Source organism: Dendronephthya gigantea, unplaced genomic scaffold (genome assembly GCF_004324835.1).
Source record: "Dendronephthya gigantea isolate DGI-Jeju-01 unplaced genomic scaffold, DenGig_1.0 000000F, whole genome shotgun sequence".
NCBI classification, from domain to species: domain Eukaryota; kingdom Metazoa; phylum Cnidaria; class Anthozoa; order Malacalcyonacea; family Nephtheidae; genus Dendronephthya; species Dendronephthya gigantea.
The window spans coordinates 5291762-5310812 of NW_021163010.1; the positions used below are offsets into that span (position 1 = coordinate 5291762).

At 37.0% G+C, this 19051-nt stretch overlaps 4 protein-coding genes across 5 annotated transcripts; 3 read left to right on the forward strand and 1 right to left on the reverse strand.

Annotated features, from left to right (window-relative positions):
• Window positions 1–283: 283 nt before the first annotated feature.
• LOC114516294 (UBX domain-containing protein 4-like) lies at window positions 284–5528 on the forward strand. The gene is made up of 13 exons (XM_028535729.1): window positions 284–443; window positions 1100–1149; window positions 1386–1438; window positions 1714–1742; window positions 1974–2092; window positions 2457–2561; window positions 2677–2720; window positions 2859–2913; window positions 3154–3425; window positions 3647–3749; window positions 4159–4287; window positions 4553–4734; window positions 5181–5528. Exons 1-13 carry the CDS (start codon window positions 362–364, stop codon window positions 5338–5340), a joined length of 1383 nt encoding a protein of 460 aa, XP_028391530.1. The 5' UTR covers window positions 284–361; the 3' UTR covers window positions 5341–5528.
• Window positions 5529–5941: 413 nt separating this feature from the next.
• Window positions 5942–8511, forward strand: LOC114518861 (probable transcriptional regulatory protein Kole_1935). The gene is made up of 8 exons (XM_028538883.1): window positions 5942–6032; window positions 6208–6348; window positions 6466–6578; window positions 6669–6802; window positions 6942–6991; window positions 7265–7338; window positions 7606–7683; window positions 8168–8511. The coding sequence occupies exons 2-8, from the start codon at window positions 6216–6218 to the stop codon at window positions 8399–8401; spliced, it is 816 nt and encodes a 271-aa protein (XP_028394684.1). The 5' UTR covers window positions 5942–6032; window positions 6208–6215; the 3' UTR covers window positions 8402–8511.
• Window positions 8512–8592: 81 nt separating this feature from the next.
• On the reverse strand, window positions 8593–13780 carry LOC114518845 (cyclic nucleotide-binding domain-containing protein 2-like). Of its 2 annotated transcripts, none has more exons than XM_028538861.1 (12): window positions 13621–13780; window positions 12692–13286; window positions 12397–12585; window positions 11851–12020; window positions 11401–11563; window positions 11066–11214; window positions 10662–10734; window positions 10418–10486; window positions 10089–10354; window positions 9535–9859; window positions 8980–9128; window positions 8593–8881 (listed from the first exon to the last, which is right to left on the reverse strand). In XM_028538861.1, the coding sequence occupies exons 2-12, from the start codon at window positions 13214–13216 to the stop codon at window positions 8683–8685; spliced, it is 2277 nt and encodes a 758-aa protein (XP_028394662.1). In that variant the 5' UTR covers window positions 13217–13286; window positions 13621–13780; the 3' UTR covers window positions 8593–8682. The 2 variants fall into 2 exon arrangements, with proteins under 2 accessions (XP_028394662.1, XP_028394671.1); XM_028538870.1 differs by having other exon boundaries at window positions 13616–13780.
• A 1214-nt stretch (window positions 13781–14994) lies between these two features.
• Window positions 14995–16422, forward strand: LOC114521703. Its single transcript, XM_028542225.1, has 2 exons — window positions 14995–15553; window positions 15926–16422. The coding sequence occupies exons 1-2, from the start codon at window positions 15326–15328 to the stop codon at window positions 16250–16252; spliced, it is 555 nt and encodes a 184-aa protein (XP_028398026.1). The 5' UTR covers window positions 14995–15325; the 3' UTR covers window positions 16253–16422.
• Window positions 16423–19051: the final 2629 nt, after the last annotated feature.

Genomic DNA, 19051 nt, shown 5'->3' on the forward strand with positions numbered 1-19051 from the left:
GGCGGGGGGGGTAATATTCATATATTCGTGTTAACAATTTGAGAAGAAACCAATAATGCAGAACGCGAATATATCGGCCTCTGAGCAATCATTCTGTATCATGTCAGTGAACTCTGCATATATCTATGATACATATGTTTAGATATATGTAGAGCTCACTGGTAGCCCCAACTGGCAGTACCATAATCTATTTCACAGGTAATCACAGATTGTGAGATCAGTGCGATCACAATTCGTTACTTCATGTTGTTTTAAATATAAGAATTTAGAAGAATATAAATGATCTAGAAAATCGAAGGGAAAGGAGTTATTCAAACACTGGAGTCTTCTGGTCTATTGAAACAATTATAAGATATTGAATATGCTTTGGTTCGAAGGATCCGTGGCAGAAGCCATTGCTGAATCGAGAAGGATTGGATCACTATTTGTTGTGTATATAAAAGGTATACTATCTATATAATGAAAAGTTAGAAACAAATATGACGTCATTTGTAATTTGTATGACTGGGAAAATGAAGCTTTTAAAAGTAAGATTAAGAGAGGTTAATCAAAGTGGAGTTGTACTAAACAATGTGAATAATCGATGGTTCTTAGCAAAGATGCATGGATTCCTTGAGTGTAGCCTATGGCCTACGCTGAAGTTCCTCAATGTGAAGTAGTCAAGTAGAGTACTGTAAGCAGGATGAGCGGAGGATTACATAAATGCAGTATAAGTATTTAGCAGTAGCAACAGCATAGTCTTGTAGGCCAAGCAACTATTTTTTGTATCATCTAATCACATCAACACGTCTTTTATTTTGGGGTTGTGGTGCTTCGGCAAAGACTTACACATTGAATGCACCATTCATTCTTAGAACTGATGATGTGGATTAACAGATGGACCTTGTTAAGCTAGCCTGGCTAACAAGATCCAATTCTTAATAGAGAGAATTCTAAATAAAGAGCTTGTTTCATAATTTTATTCTGTTTTAACACGTACAGATAAGATAATTACTTCACATCTTAATATGACTTACAGTACCATTTTTCAAAATTTGAAAACAATATATAGTAAATGCAAAAAATATGAATTATAATATATTTTATGTTACAACATAAGGCAATGATGAACAGTCCAGAAAAATGGATGCTGTTTGGGAAAACACAAAGGTATATAATATATATATGGTAGTCCCATTTATGTTGTCCTTGTAAATTTATTTCAACCCATTAAACTGATGCCACAATAAAACTGGTTGGTTTGGGATTATCTGTATAGTGTAACAGGGAGACAATCCTGCAGATATTATTGTATTCTTTCTCTGGTTTATATAATCTTAACATTTATTAGAAAGATAATTTCGGTTATAAACTTATGCATTTATTATATTTATATTCTTATTTAGATAAATGAGGTCTGCATGGCAGATTGTACTGCAATAAAATTACTTGATGATAGGTAATTTTTAATTTTTTTATTGTGCATTTTTGGGCAAGGTTATTAAACAGATATGCTATTGCTTTTACATGCCAAATGGACAGTGGTAAAAATTTTGGTAGGAAAGGGAGCTACCCACCACCTTTCATGAGGACAACAATTGAAAATAAAAAAATCGCTCTTATATCTTTTTTATTTAAAAACTCCTGTATGCTATGGACCACAATATAAACATTATATTTCAATTCACTTGTAGAAACACTTTTTTTAATATAATCAAAAAATTTTGTTTTTAGCAATGAACTGAAACAATTTTCTTCCATTTGTATCCTTATATTTCATACTTTATGTGGCAAAACAATGTGTTGCCTGGGTTATTAACTTATTATAAACCTAAAGATGAGGTTTAGGTATTTAATATTGTATTACTTATGATTTTGTTATTATTTTGTTATAACACATATGACTGCACAAAGTGATTATTTTTTTTGTAATGAACTTTCTAAGATGTATAACTTTAATAAAGAAATATTGCTCCTTAACCTGCCTGTACAAGATCCTGTGATTTGTATTCCATGTACATACTTTCTTGATGGAACAGGCACACCATTGGAAGTTATTGCTGTCCCTCTGTCTGTTGATCAGTTTTTGGACAAAATCAATCAGACAATTCAGGTATTTCACTTGGCTCTGCATGATTACAAATTGCTATCCATACACACTTCAATTGTCCATAATTATTCTACCATTGTGCTGCTATCATTGATGTTGTTGACGTTATAATTGAGGTGGATCATATTCATATATTCTACTATGCCAGTATGCCTAGCTAATTTCTTTTGAAAACAATTTCACTTTTAACAGAAATCAGCCTAGCATAACAGAATATATGAATATAGTCTGGATTAGTCCCCTTCAATTAACATTCAATTGATGCCCATGGCTGCTATTGTTATTGCAGACCTTCTCCAAGTGTCTCCCTGTTTACAATTTGATTATCCATCTAATTTTATTATATTCCTATTTCCCGTTCACACAGAAACATCGTGTAAAGTTTCCCAAAGTGGTAGCCCAACCTAATGTAGAGTCCATGTCTTTGCCAAGAACTTCACAATCACCAGGTGCTAGCACCAGTAACGGGCCAGTAAGTTATAATTTTTTTTATCACTCAAACTTGTAGTTGTAATTCTATCAAACCCTCTTTTATGTGTCAACTAAAATACCTGTATTTTTTCAAAGCCATTTTTCTACCCTTTTAGGTGCAAGATGATTCTGAACAGAGTTTGACTGACAGAGTTACCAGGTGTGCATTATTGCCTCTTTCGTCTATGGTAGAGTGGACGTTCGTTTGAACAAATTTGGCGTATATTTCATACCACTAATTCTCAAAACAAGGTTTGATATTTTAAACGAAAAACAATCTTTTTATTTTGTTATTCAGAGCAAAGAAGTTAATTGAAGAGAAGAAAAGAGAAAGGGCAGAAAAGGAAAAAGAGGTCAGAGAGTACTATATATTGCCACATTAAAAAAGATGGCGAATGTCACTCTTTAATAACAGATCAACATCATTGGAGAAAACACTTTTAGAAACGTTTGTAATGTCGTATCGTTTTAGTGAGAACTGGCTTTCTTTTTACTTCTTTTGGCTTCTCCAAAGGCTGTCTTATTCTGATTCAAATTCGCAAATAATTTTATTTTTGGACCGCCGCCTTTTCTCAAATTAGTTTGGCTTTCAGGATGGACGTCGTAAAGAAGCTGAAAGACGAAAAGAAGGACAGGCTTTGTTGAAAGCAAAGGCAGAAAGAGAAGAAACGCTTGCCCAGCAAATGGCTGAAAGAATAAGGTCTGAGAAAGCAAAAGACAAAGCTGCAAAAGAAGCCATCCGTCAGAAGATCGCGCAAGATAAAGCAGAACGAGCCGCCAGAGAGATTGTACAGCAAGAAGAGAGACGTCATGTAGCTGCGAGGGTTGACCCACGAGTCGATCACAATGAACGTAATATGCAATGGTAAATTTTGATTTGTGTTTCTGATGAGGCCAGTTGTTTTTGATATATGTACATTTTGGACCGTAGACAAAGGGCGAGAAGCAGGGTCAGGAGAAGAAACTCTATGCCAGAGAAATTAAACTTGTATTTTTTATGCTACTCCACTTAGTAAAAGTAGTACTGCCTGTGATTCAGTTGTTGTCAGGTACTTTCTCACAACGTTCTCAATTCGTTGTTTTTAGTTCCGAAGTACGTCTGCAGTTTCGTCTTCCCGATGGCAGTTCATTGACACAAAATTTCCCTCCAGATGCCCTTCTTCAGGCGGCGAGAGAATTCATTTGTTCGGTTTGTATTTCTATCGTTTGCTTAGAATTTGCTTAGGATTCCTTAACTTACTGATATTGATGATTTAGATTCGTACTTCTTCGTAAACTGTGAACGTTGCAAAAATGTAACTCGGGCCCTCCGACAGGATTCAATCCATATTATTTCCTTGTGTTTCCGGAGCTGTGCTTTCAACACTAAGCTCAAATGTCGTGCTTCTAGTTTGAGGAGCGCATTATGAACAACATGCAGATAATGAGTTGAGTTCTCTTATCATCACTTAGTTATTGTTGACGCACACGAGATGCACGACGTCCGGTCGGCGAACATTCGAATACATATATTATGAGTGCTCCGATAATGGAGTGGTCTTAAATCTTCCGTGTATTTGTATTTAATTCAACTTATTATTTAACATAATGATTTTTAGCGAACGAGTTTTACAAATCAAGTAACGTTTTGGACGACGTTTCCTCGTAAACATCTTGTCGAAGACGATTTTACGAGAACTCTTAGCGACCTTGGTTTAGCTCCAAGCGCTGCTCTGATAGTCGATCCGGTGAGGTGCATTTGTTTAAAATTATGATCTCCTCTCTTTCAAATTTCAAATCTTTCAAAGAGTTTTAATTCAACTATGATATCGCAGAATAGAGAGTGGTGAAATGCAATAAAATAGTGTATATATACTATTGTTTCCTTCAATAAGTGCCAAATGTATCAGTCTTCATTTTTTACCACTCACTGCATTCTGGCCCTGACCAAATGCCCTCATTTGAGTTTGTGTGATGTTACGCACTGCTAGAACTTATTTTCATTAATTCCAGACAACATCGAGCAGTTCTCGTGCTTCAGACAACTCGTCATTCGTAACATCAATGGTATTCTACATCATGGCTCCGTTCTTAGCTCTGATATCGTGGATCAAATATTTTTTGTTTGCGTCACCACAAGAAACTCGAGGAGTTGCAGAACAAGGGACAAACCACGAAACAAGTGATTCTGCAAGGTAATAGATCTTGACATGCAAGAATTGAGGTTAGGAACGTCGCGCTGATGTTTTATTAACCAGCCACTCCTAGCAACAATCCCTAAACTATTTTTAGACTATAACTAAATATTACACTAGAGTGCATGGATTTAAAATATTGCAAAAATAGCTTCATGTAATGTCGCCAGTGTTTCAGTTGATTAAGAAGTTACGGCTAGTCTCCCAGTAACGAGGTCGGACCCACTTAAAATCTCTTTAGTATCTCTTTATCAGTGTTAGTGTATGTTTAGTATTGTTAAGATACCGACCATTGTTTTTTACGTCACAAACATGGTCGTTAACAATGTTGTTAGAGCCTGTTGTATCTTCACCAGTTGTTGCAACTTGTTAACAGCCATGTTCGCGGGATGCAGCACAACATTGTTTAGTTCTGTTTTTACTTCATGTAACCTCTTTTTCTCAAGTACGTCATCGTCTTCGGCATCCGAAATTCGCAGAAGAAAGAGAGATGAGCAAAATGAAGAACACTTCAAGAAGGATGGAAAGATTCATTCATTTAAACAACCTGATAAGGATGATGACGAAAATAACACTTGGAATGGAAACTCAACACAGCAGATGTGAAATATAATCTTTCGCCAGATATATCTTTTACCCGAAGAATCACCATCCGGAATTTACTCTTAAAAATTTATTATAATGCGATTTAATGTCTTTGATAAATTAGTGATATCCTGTGCAACCGCAACCGGCGATTTTAGTTGGTCGGTTTTAGTCGGCTGACCAGAAAAAATAAATATATGATCGTTTTCACGGCATTTTGATATTCTTATTGTGATAGTGTTACTCCGAAATGCAAACCGGGCAAGGTGAAAACTGATTAGCTTGACCACGGTGGGAATGAAATTTTTGATAAGCATCACATCGTTACCGATTTACGTTTTTAAACCTTGGCCGAAGAAAATCGCACCAGTGCCAGTGGCGGCACCAGATCTCATTGGGGCGGGACTCGGGAGTGGGGAGGATAAAGATGGAAAATTCACTGCTACTTGCCATATGACTTATGACATAATATATACTTTATCTATATGAAAGTCGAGAGGGGAGGATTCGGAATAGGAATAATAATGTGTACAATTCTCTTTTTGCACCGGTTCTTTGTCGGAATCCAGAGGTTAGCCCGTGGGACTGTGAAGAACTTCATGTAACATCTTCAAAAGGTTGAGCCAAAACATGGCTGAAAGAAGAGTGCACTGGAGAGTGCCAGAGTAGACGGTTTATGATTGATAAATGCATATGTTAATGTTACAAATAGAGTAAGAAATAAATGTTGCTTGCATTTTAAAATTGGGAAGAAAGGCCATGTTTTCAGACTTGCTTCTATTTCATTTCATAAGCGCTGTGAAACGGATACTATATTATTGCATTATTGGCCTCTGACAAAGTGTTCAATTGTTTTGTCTTTAATATAGTTTGTTCTTGTAATTTTAGCATTAGCTATGATTGTTGTGAGAAGATCGATGGCTGGACACAGTAAATGGGCAAACATAAAGTTTAAGAAAATGCATAGAGACATTGCAAGAGCAAAAGTTTTAGGAAGATTACATAAGGAAATTGTTACAGCTGTTCGAGGTATCTCTGTACTGAAGAGTGAAGAGAAAAGATCTGTCTAAATGTATCTAGAGTCATTTAATAGAAGGATTATTCAATTGTCTGGATCTAATCAACTATGGCAATATCTCATTCCAGAAAGTGGTTCCGACCCAACACTCAATGTAAAACTGGAGCATTTGATTCAGCGTGCAAAAGCTGCAAATATGACTAAAGATAAAATAGATTCAGCTATCAAGTCAGGTGTTAAGGTAGCTTACTTAATACTTGTAGAATCCACCTGGGTTTCACAGTACATGCAAGGAAAGTATTGGTATCAAGGGCTTGTTCGTCATTTTCAGAACATGGGTGAAGTCAGTCACAGTTTATTGATAGAAGGTCATGGGCCTGGTGGATGTGGAATATTGGTTGACACATTAACATCAAACAAGAGTAAAACCAGAACAGAGATAAGAACACTTTTTACAAAAAATGGGTAAGATGTGATGAAAACAAGCCACATAATTTGGTTTTCCTTCAACTATTTGCATAGTACAAAACATCCGTACACACACCCTACATCGTAAAGATCACGGCAACAAGCATTGATCTAGATCTCTTGTTTTCTTCCTTAGAGGTCATGTTGGAGATGAGGGTTCTGTGTCTTTTATGTATGAGCACAAAGGTAAAATATTTGTATTGAGGATAGCATTACTGGATACTTCACAAAATAGTGTTGCTGTAGTTTTCATTGACTAACCCATTTTCTTGATTTCTTTGGACTTCTGCATGTGTTTGTCAGTATCTTTCTATATACTTCTTTGGTTATTTCATGTTGTATTTTATTCAAAAGATCTGCTTATGTCTGTCTGTGCCAATTTTGTTCATTTGGTTGATAGCAATCCCACTGCCAGTAATAATTGTTATACGGTACTCATTCTACCTTTCTCTTTTTCAGGGATTATAAATATCACAAATAGTTGGGTGTCATCAGATAATGACATATATGATAATGAAGAAATTTTAAACAAGGTATTGAAAAAAGAAATTCCTTAGGCATAGTTTATAAGTTGCATTTTAAAATTGAAATGGGAATGAGTGAGATGAAAATGGCTTTATCATCTCGTCTATTGTTTGAATTGCCAGTTCGACGCAACGAATAACCTCGGCCTTCGAAATCGTCGAATCGAATTTACGCCGTATTAAGTCACCGACGTTTCAAAGGCAAAAAAATTGAAACGTAAGAAAAGGATCGTTTTTTGCGTAGGATGTTTGCGTAGGATGTTTGCTTTTTTTTAGGCAGAGGAGTTAGCCATTAATGTTGGAGCTGAAGATGTACAATTTGCAAGTAATTCTGAGCAAAAACCTTTTATACAGGTAACACAATCTTCTAGCCCTGGCTTCCCCTTCTTGCCTACGTACGTAAAAACGAAAGAGTGTCGTATACAAATCGTGCTTTAAAGGAAATTTTTAGTTTTTCTAATTCACAATATGGTCAATGATTCAAGCCCATGATACCGCTTTATTGCCGTAAATTTTGAGGTATTGAAATTAGACATTGCGAGATATCATGATGAGACAAGCTATTGTCGAGTTGATGTCAACCATAGAAATAATAGACATATATACAATATACAATAATAGACAATAATATCTATTATTTCTATGATGTCAACGCTGCTCGGTACATACAAAAAACGTATTTCATTTTGTCAAAGTCACTTCACGCCTCAGTTGATCTCAGGTAAGCGAGATCATGCATTATCAGAACATGGCCTCGAATTATATCATCCGACATTGCATATTACACTCTAGTTCTTTCCAATCATTCCTATTCCTTATATCATTGAATTCATTTTAGTTTATTTGTGCACACGATGAACTAATACGAGTCTCCAATAAGCTGACCAAAGAAAATGCCTGCACTCTTCTCTCAGCTAACCTGGAATATTTACCACGGACACTCGTTGACCTTAATAAAAATCATATTGAGAGGGTTCATAAATTACTTGAGAGAATTAATGAACATGAAGATGTCGTAAAAACCTATGACAATATTCAGAATTATCCAAGTGAAACTTATAAAAATTCGTAGCTAAACGATATAGTGAGGGGACGTTTTATTACTCTTTATCAACTGATAAGTTACTAAAATCCCAATGTCTTATGTCTAAGCAAGATAATAATGACTGTATGTACTTATGTACGCGGTACGTGGCATCAGCCAAATGCGAGCTGTTTTGTACAAGCTGATTTACTGATTTACATAGGTACATGACCAAGTTCCCAGTAAAGTATGATGTCTATATAAGGCGTAAGTCAAAGATACGTGCATAACAAATTTTTTCACAATTCCAACTATTACAAAATTACAAATTACAAAAATTTTCGGGAAACCTGACGAGCACTTTTTGCCCGCTGTTTCGCCGTGAACACTTTTTTAGAAGGTTCCTGATCTCTTTCAACATGAGTGACGTTTATCTTGTCCATAGTTTGCTGCAAAACACTTGTCTTCACTTCTTCCCACAAACATTTCTGTCGAAATGTGTAATACAACGCATCGTCATCTGGATAACTAAGTGAGAAATACACAAATCTCTCAACTTGAATCGTAAAGCATTAGGGCTAACTAACACACACAGTAAAGAGATTATGAAAAATCTCATCTCGTACTTGTTTTCCATTGCCATCACGTTTGCAATTACTAGAGATTTCTTCGTAGCGTGTTTGAAGAAGGTCTGTTTCTTAACTTGTAAAATCTTTGCGTTGTTACTAACCAAGATGAGTTGTCTACCTGTCTGATGAAGCACTTCGTAAAGGTTCTAACCAAAATGGAATTAAATGAAGATTAAAACCGACCACAAAATTCCACTGCCGGTATATATTACAGAGATCAAATGCGATAGTTTTATAATACTAACCAATCATGAGCTTTAATTATTGGTCATCCATAGTTGGCGGTAGTAATTGGCGGTAGCGCTTATAGTCAAAGTCAAATTTTATTTCTCTATGCTTATATAGACTTACTCGATTCGATTTAAAGAAATCTATAACTGAAGTAATTCCATGCATTAAAATAAATATAGATACAGATTTCAATTGTTTTCTATATATCGTTTTTTTTTTTAAGTTGGTAGCTAAAAAGGAAGTGACTGAGATCAGTGTATTTGTTGTGATATAATAAATAATGTGACTCTTGAGAATGACCGTTATGTCTAAATGACTTACAAAAACATCTCCTTTCTTCATTGTTGCAATATTCAAGTAGGCAGTCCTTTTGTTTAAGCGACCAGTTGTCATCTCCTCATTCAACAAAGTTGTAAACTCGATCGATTTTCTTCGTTTTTCTGTTTTCTTTATGTCAATGTCCTCACAGCTCCGAGCGTTTCTACTGCTTTCAAACAAGGAACATCGTTTATCATCTTTCTTTATCAAGCAATACTGTGCTTCCCCTGTGCAGTGCGGCAAGTGGTTGTAGCTTTTACCAAATGAGAACAACACTTCTTCCGCTCCTCCCATCTTTTTCAGTTTCGCTTCTTTCTCTTTGATGTTTCTGACGAAATTTAAAAATAGAATTTGTTAGAACCGCAATTTGGCTTCGGTCCTAAGATTAGGACTGGAAATCGAAAATTCAATCGTTTTAATGATGGTTGATCGATCTTGATATCCGCCGAGCTTTACTGTTTGGCATTCACTGTGGTGTGTTATATTCTTATCTAACATCTTCATTTGCATAGTTTGAGAGTGACTCGGTTTTTCAGTAGAGGGGATAATCTTGTTACCTCGACATAACTTCGTGATCGTCATCAATAATGTGCGTCTTTGCGATCTTTCTTAAGTCAGTTTGTTCAAACGAAATCTGTAGTTCCCTCATGATTTCCATTTCAGTGGAATACGATCTTTTCCGACTGTGTTTCGAGTCGGTCACGCCGAACGAAAGATACCAGCCGCGATCACAATCCTCTTCTTCTAAACGACGGGATACGAAACTTGAAGAATGCTTTGGTTTCACGTTGAACTCCAGGGCTTTAATCACGCTGCATCGACCCTAAAATCACGATATACGTTTTTATAGGGTTCATTGGCCCCATAAGACCGTTATTAGTATTACCTCCATACAAAAATAAATCCAGTCTTCTTCGTCAGCACTGCTTCGCACAATTACTTTATCTGTTTTATACTGAAATACAACAATTGAATATCTTGTTTGTAGCCGTTGCAAAATCCATTGCTACCTTGACAAGTGAGGGCACAAAACACGAAGTTTTTGAACACTTCTTTTCACATAATTAGTTAAAGCCGCACAAAACCCTTACAAAATTCCCTACATACTAAGACCATTGACTAAGATGTACCTCGTGTATCTGTGAATCCTGGCAAATACGTTTGATGGCTTCCTCTCTCCAATGTTTAAAAAGAGGCAAATCCCTAAAACGATATTACAGTGGGAAGAGGGGAGAACGGTGTTAGTAATATGATCTATAGTGATTAAATCCCATCAAGTGATATATCAAATGATTGAAGCACTAATTTACTAAACCGTTACTAGAGGAGCGACCACCTGTGCATGGTTTTCCCCAATGAATGCATATAACACATATTAGACTTCAAGGATATGGCTTACTATTTCGTACACTTATTGCAATGCAACAGAATATACAACAGCTTTACAAACGAAGCGTCTAAATTTTCTATCATAGCTTCATGTCAAAAATTTGCGTGAAGTTCCATTTGAAACAGAATTGTTAAATTATCCTACCGACAGAATTCCATTTTTTCTCTCATTTCCCGTTCATATATTTCCGAACAAACTTTGCCAAACACATATTTGTCGACAACCATTAACTCTACATCTTCTTTCACTGCGACAGATGCAGTACGTCGCATGTTTCGTAATAATGCCACTTCCTTTAATGCAATGAGAACAACGGTCGTTCATGAATCGCCTATATTAATAACTGGAGACAATTGGACTTACGTTGCAAAGCCCAATTAAATCTAATTTGTGGCGATTTCACAGAGTGCATATACTGTTACTGCATGATGTCCACGAGGAGTTAATGGCCATCGAATTCTACTGTTCTAAAAACTTACTCCGAAAGCGTCGCCCCGCTGTAGAATACTGACAGTTTTAAAAGCCACCTCGTTTGTCTCAACATGAAGTCCTTCAATATTGATAAAAACGGAACCAGTAAAAATGAAGTAGAACGCAAGTCCAACGTGCCCTTTACGAAGAATAACACGTGGATACTTAATCCTGGAATGATATAAAAAGAACTATAAATAACACTTTTATGTACACATGCACGTTTCGACCACTTATTCTCAGAGAGGTGTAAAAAGACTTAAACTCCCCCTCTCTCTTCACTCAATACAGTATATCACACGTATTGTGATTCTCAGTGGAGTTGTAGTGTAGTTTTTAACAAGAGTAAAATTTCAAGAAAGCTGTTTTAATCTTAATCCAGGAAAGTCCGCGGTATATTCCCATGTATCCCTTTTCATGAATGACTTGTCTCCAACTTTTAACCTTAGAAACGTTACCTTAAAAACCTCATTGAACGACACATTGCAATTTGAATACGTCGGGTAAACTTATCATATGCAAGCAGTCCTTTCATCATCGAGTGAATTTGCATAATTTCTCTGTCAGTTCTCTCACTAGGAGCTTTTCTTAAGATCACTTCAGCCCATTTCGGTACGTGAGAATATATCTAAGAAAATAGATTGAAAACTCAAGGGGTTCTGGGGAATGTGTATCACTGTAAGATATATAATAGAGACTTATAATATCCAGCAATTCTCTCTAAAAGATGTTTTACAGCACACATTTATAATCGGTAAGGCACAAGAAATAAGGATATTAATCACATGTTTAATTATGTAACATCGCCTATAGTCAGACTTGAGAACTCTAATCTTGGATTTTAACACATTGTTTTTGGAGATGTTCCTTCGTCTTTAAAATGGTCCGAGAAATCGTTCTACCAATAACCGCTCTGTCGGTGATGTTATCGTGACCGGCTACTGAATTTGTCTTCTCAACAACATGCAGATATAATGTTGCCAAAATTTGAGAATATCGCTCACCATTGCTTGTCTCTGGTACAAGGACTTGCTAAACAAAACTTCTGCAGCTTCTCTCGTGTGCCTCTTCTCGCTCCACGAAACTTGCTTTTTAGTTGCTGGCACTAGGTCTATTGAATACTTAGCCATGATCAGTTTGACACGGCAAACGAGAAGAACATGATGGAATGTTAGCATGATCTTTGCACGAGCCTAAAAAAACAGAAAGCAAAGCAAAAGCTAACTGAGCTATATATGCATGGTAAAGCTTCTCACTGGTCAGCTCAGTTGATTAAGGTATCCTGACTGATTCACTTACCTCGGACCTGTTTGTCGATCTTTGTCGGTGAAGGCCTCGTCTTCTTTCCAGAAGCTGTTTATTATTTAGGGCAATTTGACCGGATGATAGTGCATTTTCGGTATAATTTACTTCAATTACCGAAATGTTGCTACAATCGTTTCTGTTTTCTGAAGTACTATCAGGCGTTTCGTTGATGAGACGATGAATTCGTCGTGGAAATGATTTGCCTTTCAGACGAGACATCATATCAAATGTCTTGCCGTTCTCGTACAGTTTCCCGCGAATGTCAAGAACGCTGCTCGAGTGATGCTGACGTGGACCTGGTGGCGCAGATTTTGATCTACTGAACAATTTCTGATTGTTCTTTTCAAGAGATTTCGACGTTGGGAATCGTCGCGAAACTGCCGAGGGCGGTGTCGGAGAAAGTCTGTTTGCACTGTTCGGCTGCTGCACTCTTGCACCAGGTAAACGTGCGTTGACGTTGTGTGTCCCAGAATGAGTTCTTGAACAAGCAGCCGTTTGAGAACGAGTGTTCTTAATCATGCTTTCACCAATAATAACAAGTCCTGTTCAAGATCGTTCCAGGATCGAATTTGTCGGTCGGGCGTTCACACTACAATGTAACAGAATATGCTAAGTGATCTAGTTCCGCGACAAAAAAGGCGGTTTGGTAAAATATAAAGCTCGCTTTTAAAACGTGATACGTTAGATCGTTCCTAAACTCCAATGTGAACAAATACCAAGTAGAAAACTGTGAAAGACTACTCTACAATTTCTTTGCACGATAATCGCGTAGCTTTGCTGAGTTGCGATTTCAGAAATTCGGTTTCCACATATGCGTGTATTTCAACGGCAAATCTACTCTACGATTAATAAATCAATATTGAGTGGATCATCATATTAATTTTATTACATAGACTTTTCCGGAACGAAGATTTTCACCTCACCATAGACGTAGGAATACACATATATCGTAGGAATGTTGGGCGTATACAACCATCCAGTATCTATATGTAGTCTTCACATCAAAATACCTGGACACAAAAATATTCACATTGTTAAACACGAACAGCGATACCAGTTTGTATGAATGTTTATGTCGTTCGGTCAACGACTCGTTGGTATAAGCGCTAATGACTCATCAATGAGCTAATGACTTGTCGTGGTTGTATAGCTTTACATGAACATCGTTTTGAATGTTTCAAACAGGATTGGCTATAAAAACCATTTTTCTGACATCATTCTCGCTAAGAACAACAAATTTTAAGAGGTCTCAGATTGGTTTTATCGAATCTAATTTCATGCGATTCGTATCTCGTAGGCAATAATGCAATAATGTGGCTTACAATCAATAACAATACCTAAGCTTATCATACATTATAATTAGGTTAAATTATAAAATCAACGAGTATATACTGTATAACAAATGTCCGAGCCCTGAATCTCGTACCCAGTATTTTTTTCCTTCGTCAGGTTTCGAGCCCCCTGGATATGTAGATATGGCTGAATCTTGTACGCTCGCTGAGTTAACGTTTCAGGGTCACAAGCTCCCGCGCATTGTTCAAACTATGTACCCTATGTTTGTTGAATAAACCAGCAATTTGTGCGAGACTTGACGCCTGGACCTGGTCGAGAAAACGTAAAAAAAGACGTTGATGTGCAAGGAGAAGCGTGGCAGCGTCTTCAATCATCAAAACTCCAAACTGAGTTCCGATACCAAATTTACCCATGCAGTGAACTGAGTCAAGCATTCTAATATAAATGCAATCCCCTATCATTTCTCATTAGATACTCAAGTCTCAAAAAAAATGTTATAATTCTATAAATGCATACTGTACTTGATTACTCTGTGTAGCACCAGACACCGGAGCACTACCATTTCCTTCCGGACAAGTGAAGTAATTTGGTGTTAGAAGAAAATTGTGAAAGAATCTTTCCGTATTAAACTGAGTAAAATAAAAATGTCATGCATACTATAGGAATAATAATAAAAACTGTTATGCATCCATATGCATCATATTGCAACTTAATATTAGCGACGCAATTTTCTGTCGTTTATGATAAATCACTGTGGTTTCATTCCACAATCTATAAAGGAACGATAGCCCATGCAAACCCCTACATGCAGTCACATTGAGAGCTATCAATGACGCTATGGCAGCGCTACCTAAATTTCAATTTAAACTCACTAAAAATAGAATCGCTAATTAGGTCTTTGTACGTACCTTTGACGCAAAAGGAACTTCATTTCAAATTCATGGAATCCAGGTGACCGACTATCTTCTTCCTGTTTTCTCCGCAGAAAAAGTTGAGCAGTTAAAATCCGTGAGAAAAGTAATCCGTGAGAAATTATGTTACACGTTTGTTGACAAGAGACAAGAAACAAGCGACAAGAAACCCTCCCCCAAGAATTCTCGAGTAAGATTTTTCTTCAGCAAGATGACAAAGGACTTTAGTATGAACTTGCTCCTACGGATGTAGCCACTCGTGTGGTCATCCAAAATGATGACGCAAACCCACAACAATGTGTTCAACTTTATTCGAATCACTACCCTTAGCCAATAAAACATTTCACAAAACCACTCCAATGCTCGTGGAAAGTGACAAATAAAGACCAATGAAGTTCCAGTATCAAATCAAGTAATTTTGTCGATGATGCGATCAACTCATTATCAGGTGTTGTTGTTTTTATGTGTCGGAGAGAGTCTAGCTTTCACTGAAAAGTGCAGCCTCCCATTGGACGTCTATAGTTCAGGTCCCAAGGAATCTGTGGTGCTTTCACTATATCACTGTTTTAGACCAGCATACAGTGAAACAAAAAAATTCGTCGATGAATGTAAGAGTCAACCATCGAGTAAAATGGTTCTTAAACGATATCAGGTGAGTCAAGGGGGCCGGTGTTTATATTATATCATAAGAGATATATAGCTATGCCTATAGATCTATTATAGCCCTAGACAGAGGGCTAAAATACACCCCATGTTCACATAAAAGAACCGTGCCCTACCGGTTGGTTAACTAGTCGATGAAGAGCGTTTAAATAAGACTGCCGAGTCTGCCGTGCACTCAAAGAGCTAGAAGATAGTTACTGAACAATTGAAACGCTTAGCTATGCTCTTAGCAAACTATTTAATTAAATATTTATACTTAGTTGAATACGTCTAGTTAAGTTCGCTTTTAAGCAACCACACCACTGGATCATTTTCATCTTTTAATGTAATAATAATTTAAGAAATTAAAAATTAACTTCAGGTGGTGGACATGAAAGATACTGTGAACGGTTACGCCGTAACAGCCAAATTTTACGGGGACCAGGTTTGCGTCGCTTACCGAAAGAAGCAAGATATACACGACAGCAGAGGTCATATAACACCAGAATATTGCACCACCAAATGTCAGATTAAAGACGAGGCATCAGCGATCTATAAAACTGAGTTGGTTTGTAATGGAACTGCAGGCTGTACAGGGGGTTACAAACGCTTGAAATTTATCGTTAGCGATTCAAGCAGTGAAACTACGATGATTTCGTTAACAGTCTTGACAATTTGCACATTGCTATCCGCGGCTTTTGCTTCATGAAAACAGATTTTAAGACTATCAAGTTTTATTCACCTCATTGTATCGTATATTTTTTTGTTCCGTGGTACGCTATATATTTACTGTATTATCCATGGAAATGATGAAATGCCATTTACTTCTCTCACGCCAGACAATTTAGCTGACCAATATGCATGCTGCATTTTCTAACACGAGCGCGTCTATATGAACGAGGTTGCTTGAGCTGTTGAGCACATAGAGGTTGAGCATCTGATCTGTCACGTCATGGACATGGAGAGTCGACTGCCGTTAGAGTAAAGGCAGGGGGGAAGGGCCCCATTTCTTAAATGTCCCCGGATTTTCTCAGCTTTTCTTTTAGTACCAACTTCACCAATTTGTAAGAAACTTTCTCAACTGCAACTCATGAATTTGTTGTTTTTCGAATATATACAAATATTTCCGAAATTCTTGATAGTATAAATACGCGTTTATTATTGTAGTGGACGTGTACACTGTACATGCAAACAACGTGTGTTGTTTATTCGTGCGTTTCGTATAAGGCCTGTTTGCCACTTCAACCGTATCGTACATAGCGTAACGTATTTCTTTGTTTCCGAAGTATTCGACCAGAACGAATGACTTTAAAACAATAAAATACGCTACGTTTCGCTACGGTACGGTTGAAGTGGAAAACGGCCTTAAAGTTAAGGCTTTTTATTTGTAATTTGATGCGAAACCGACGGACGTTTCTCCTGCCTATTTCCGTTTGTACTTGTAACAGTCAACATCAAACTGACAACATTTTCGCATATTTTATATATTTGATTTGATATAAGACGGTTTATCGGTGGTAAATTATCCAAAGTTTAAAGGCATGGGGATATTTGCACAAATTATTGGTTTCTTTGCTTCCTGCATTCGTCCATCGACAACATCGAGTAGTGCGGATAGTGAAACCGGCAGACAGCTGTTATCGAACACCGGCCAACCAAAACAAACTCAGACGAACAGAATCAACAACTACTATGCAGGGAAATCAGGCACAAATAGTTCCTACAAGTCGAGATTCACCCCTGCCAAAACTCCTTCAACGTTTAACGACCTAAATGATAAAAATGCCAGAGCTATTTCAGCACGAAGATCGCAAGCTTGTAGTAGTTCCATACAAAGAGACGATGGCTCGATGCAACCATTTCTTCCTTATGATTATGATGATTGTGAGTTATTGCCGGGCACTCACTCCATTTTGTGTAGAAATGTAAAAATAGACGAATTGTTAGGTCCTGGATCGGCTCATGTTAAGAACATTGCCAGAATCTTTAAACTTAAAGTTCCTCCTGATGTCCAGGAAATCCAACATGAAAATGTTGTCGTCGTTGATTTAAGCAATGTTCATCCAAATTGTCACCGTGCGTGTGAAGAGGTCATTCAGCATCTTCTCTGTGGGCTATATTATCGAAGAAAAGCTTCAGAAGCGGCCGCAATTCGTATGACATGGAAGAACAAGATTTCCACAGCAAGTAAACTGTCAGGTACTACTCAACAACAGTTGAAAATTTTCAGGAATTTTCGGGATCACTATGGCAATCTAATGAACTGCTACAATCGTGAAGCTTGTGATGAAATTTTCGAGTTTTTCAATTTTCACCGTGAGGTATGTGTTGTTGATCTTCATGGTTTACTTGTCGCGGATGAGAAGAAGCTGGAATTATTGAAATCGGATTTTTCAAGGCAACGCGGGCACAACAGTAAAAAGGTGAATGATATGATCAATGATTTTCGAGCTCAAGGTGATGAGGCAATTCGGAAGCTTGAAGAAACATTGGAAAATTTTGACCTCGAAGAAGCAATCTTGAATAACACACCTTGGCTCGAAATCATTGTCGGAGCTGGTCATCACAGTAGGAATAATGAACAGCACATCCGACCAAAAGTCGAGAAACTTCTGCAAGAAAGAAATCTTAAGTTTGCTCCAGTGAACAAAGGATCACTCGTAGTCACATTTCTGGCATACAGTGGGTCTGAGCCTTGCTTTGGGGAATATTACTGTGAAGAATGCAACTTTTCTTGGAAAAGCAATAAGAGTTTTATTGGGAAATATCAAAAATGTGCTCACTGTAAATCCAATTGTTGGCCAGTCAAACAGCGAGAAAGTAGAAACAGAAAAAGTTGAATACTATTTTGATCGTGTTGTGATGCATGTAGTACACATGATGTATTCTATATTTAGCCGAGTAATAGTTTGTTATGTTTTTTTAATCGGCCAACCTAACCAAAATCGCCGTCTTGTGCAGTCCAATTGTCCAAACTTTATGGCATCAATCATATCTTAACTATAAACGGGGTGTACAAAAAATTTGACCTGAAGTAATATAGTGTCTTTATAGCTTGGATGTAATCATGACGCATGTATTAGTGAGTATATTGCAGGCGAGTTCTGGTATTATATTAGTGTCAATCGTGCAAAGTCAAAAGCTTGAACCATAGATCAAATTATTATTGCATGTGTATAAATTATGTAGTATACTGACTACTGTATAGAAACATATCATACATATTCGTTGTAAGTAAATTCTCTGTATGGTATCCTTCCCGATGAGGCATTATAGTTTTCATTCAAACCGACTCAACCCTCACACCCTTACATTTACACTCTTGGTCTATTAAAAACTAATTTAAACAAACGTGTGATAAGAGCGAGGCTTTTAAGCAATACGATAATGACTTGTGCCTGGAAATTGAATCTAGTAATGTTTTTTATCAGAGGCTCACTGATATATAGGAATTAAATTCGAGCAAATCTTGAATTCAATCCGAAATTCAACAAAACAGCCAATGGCA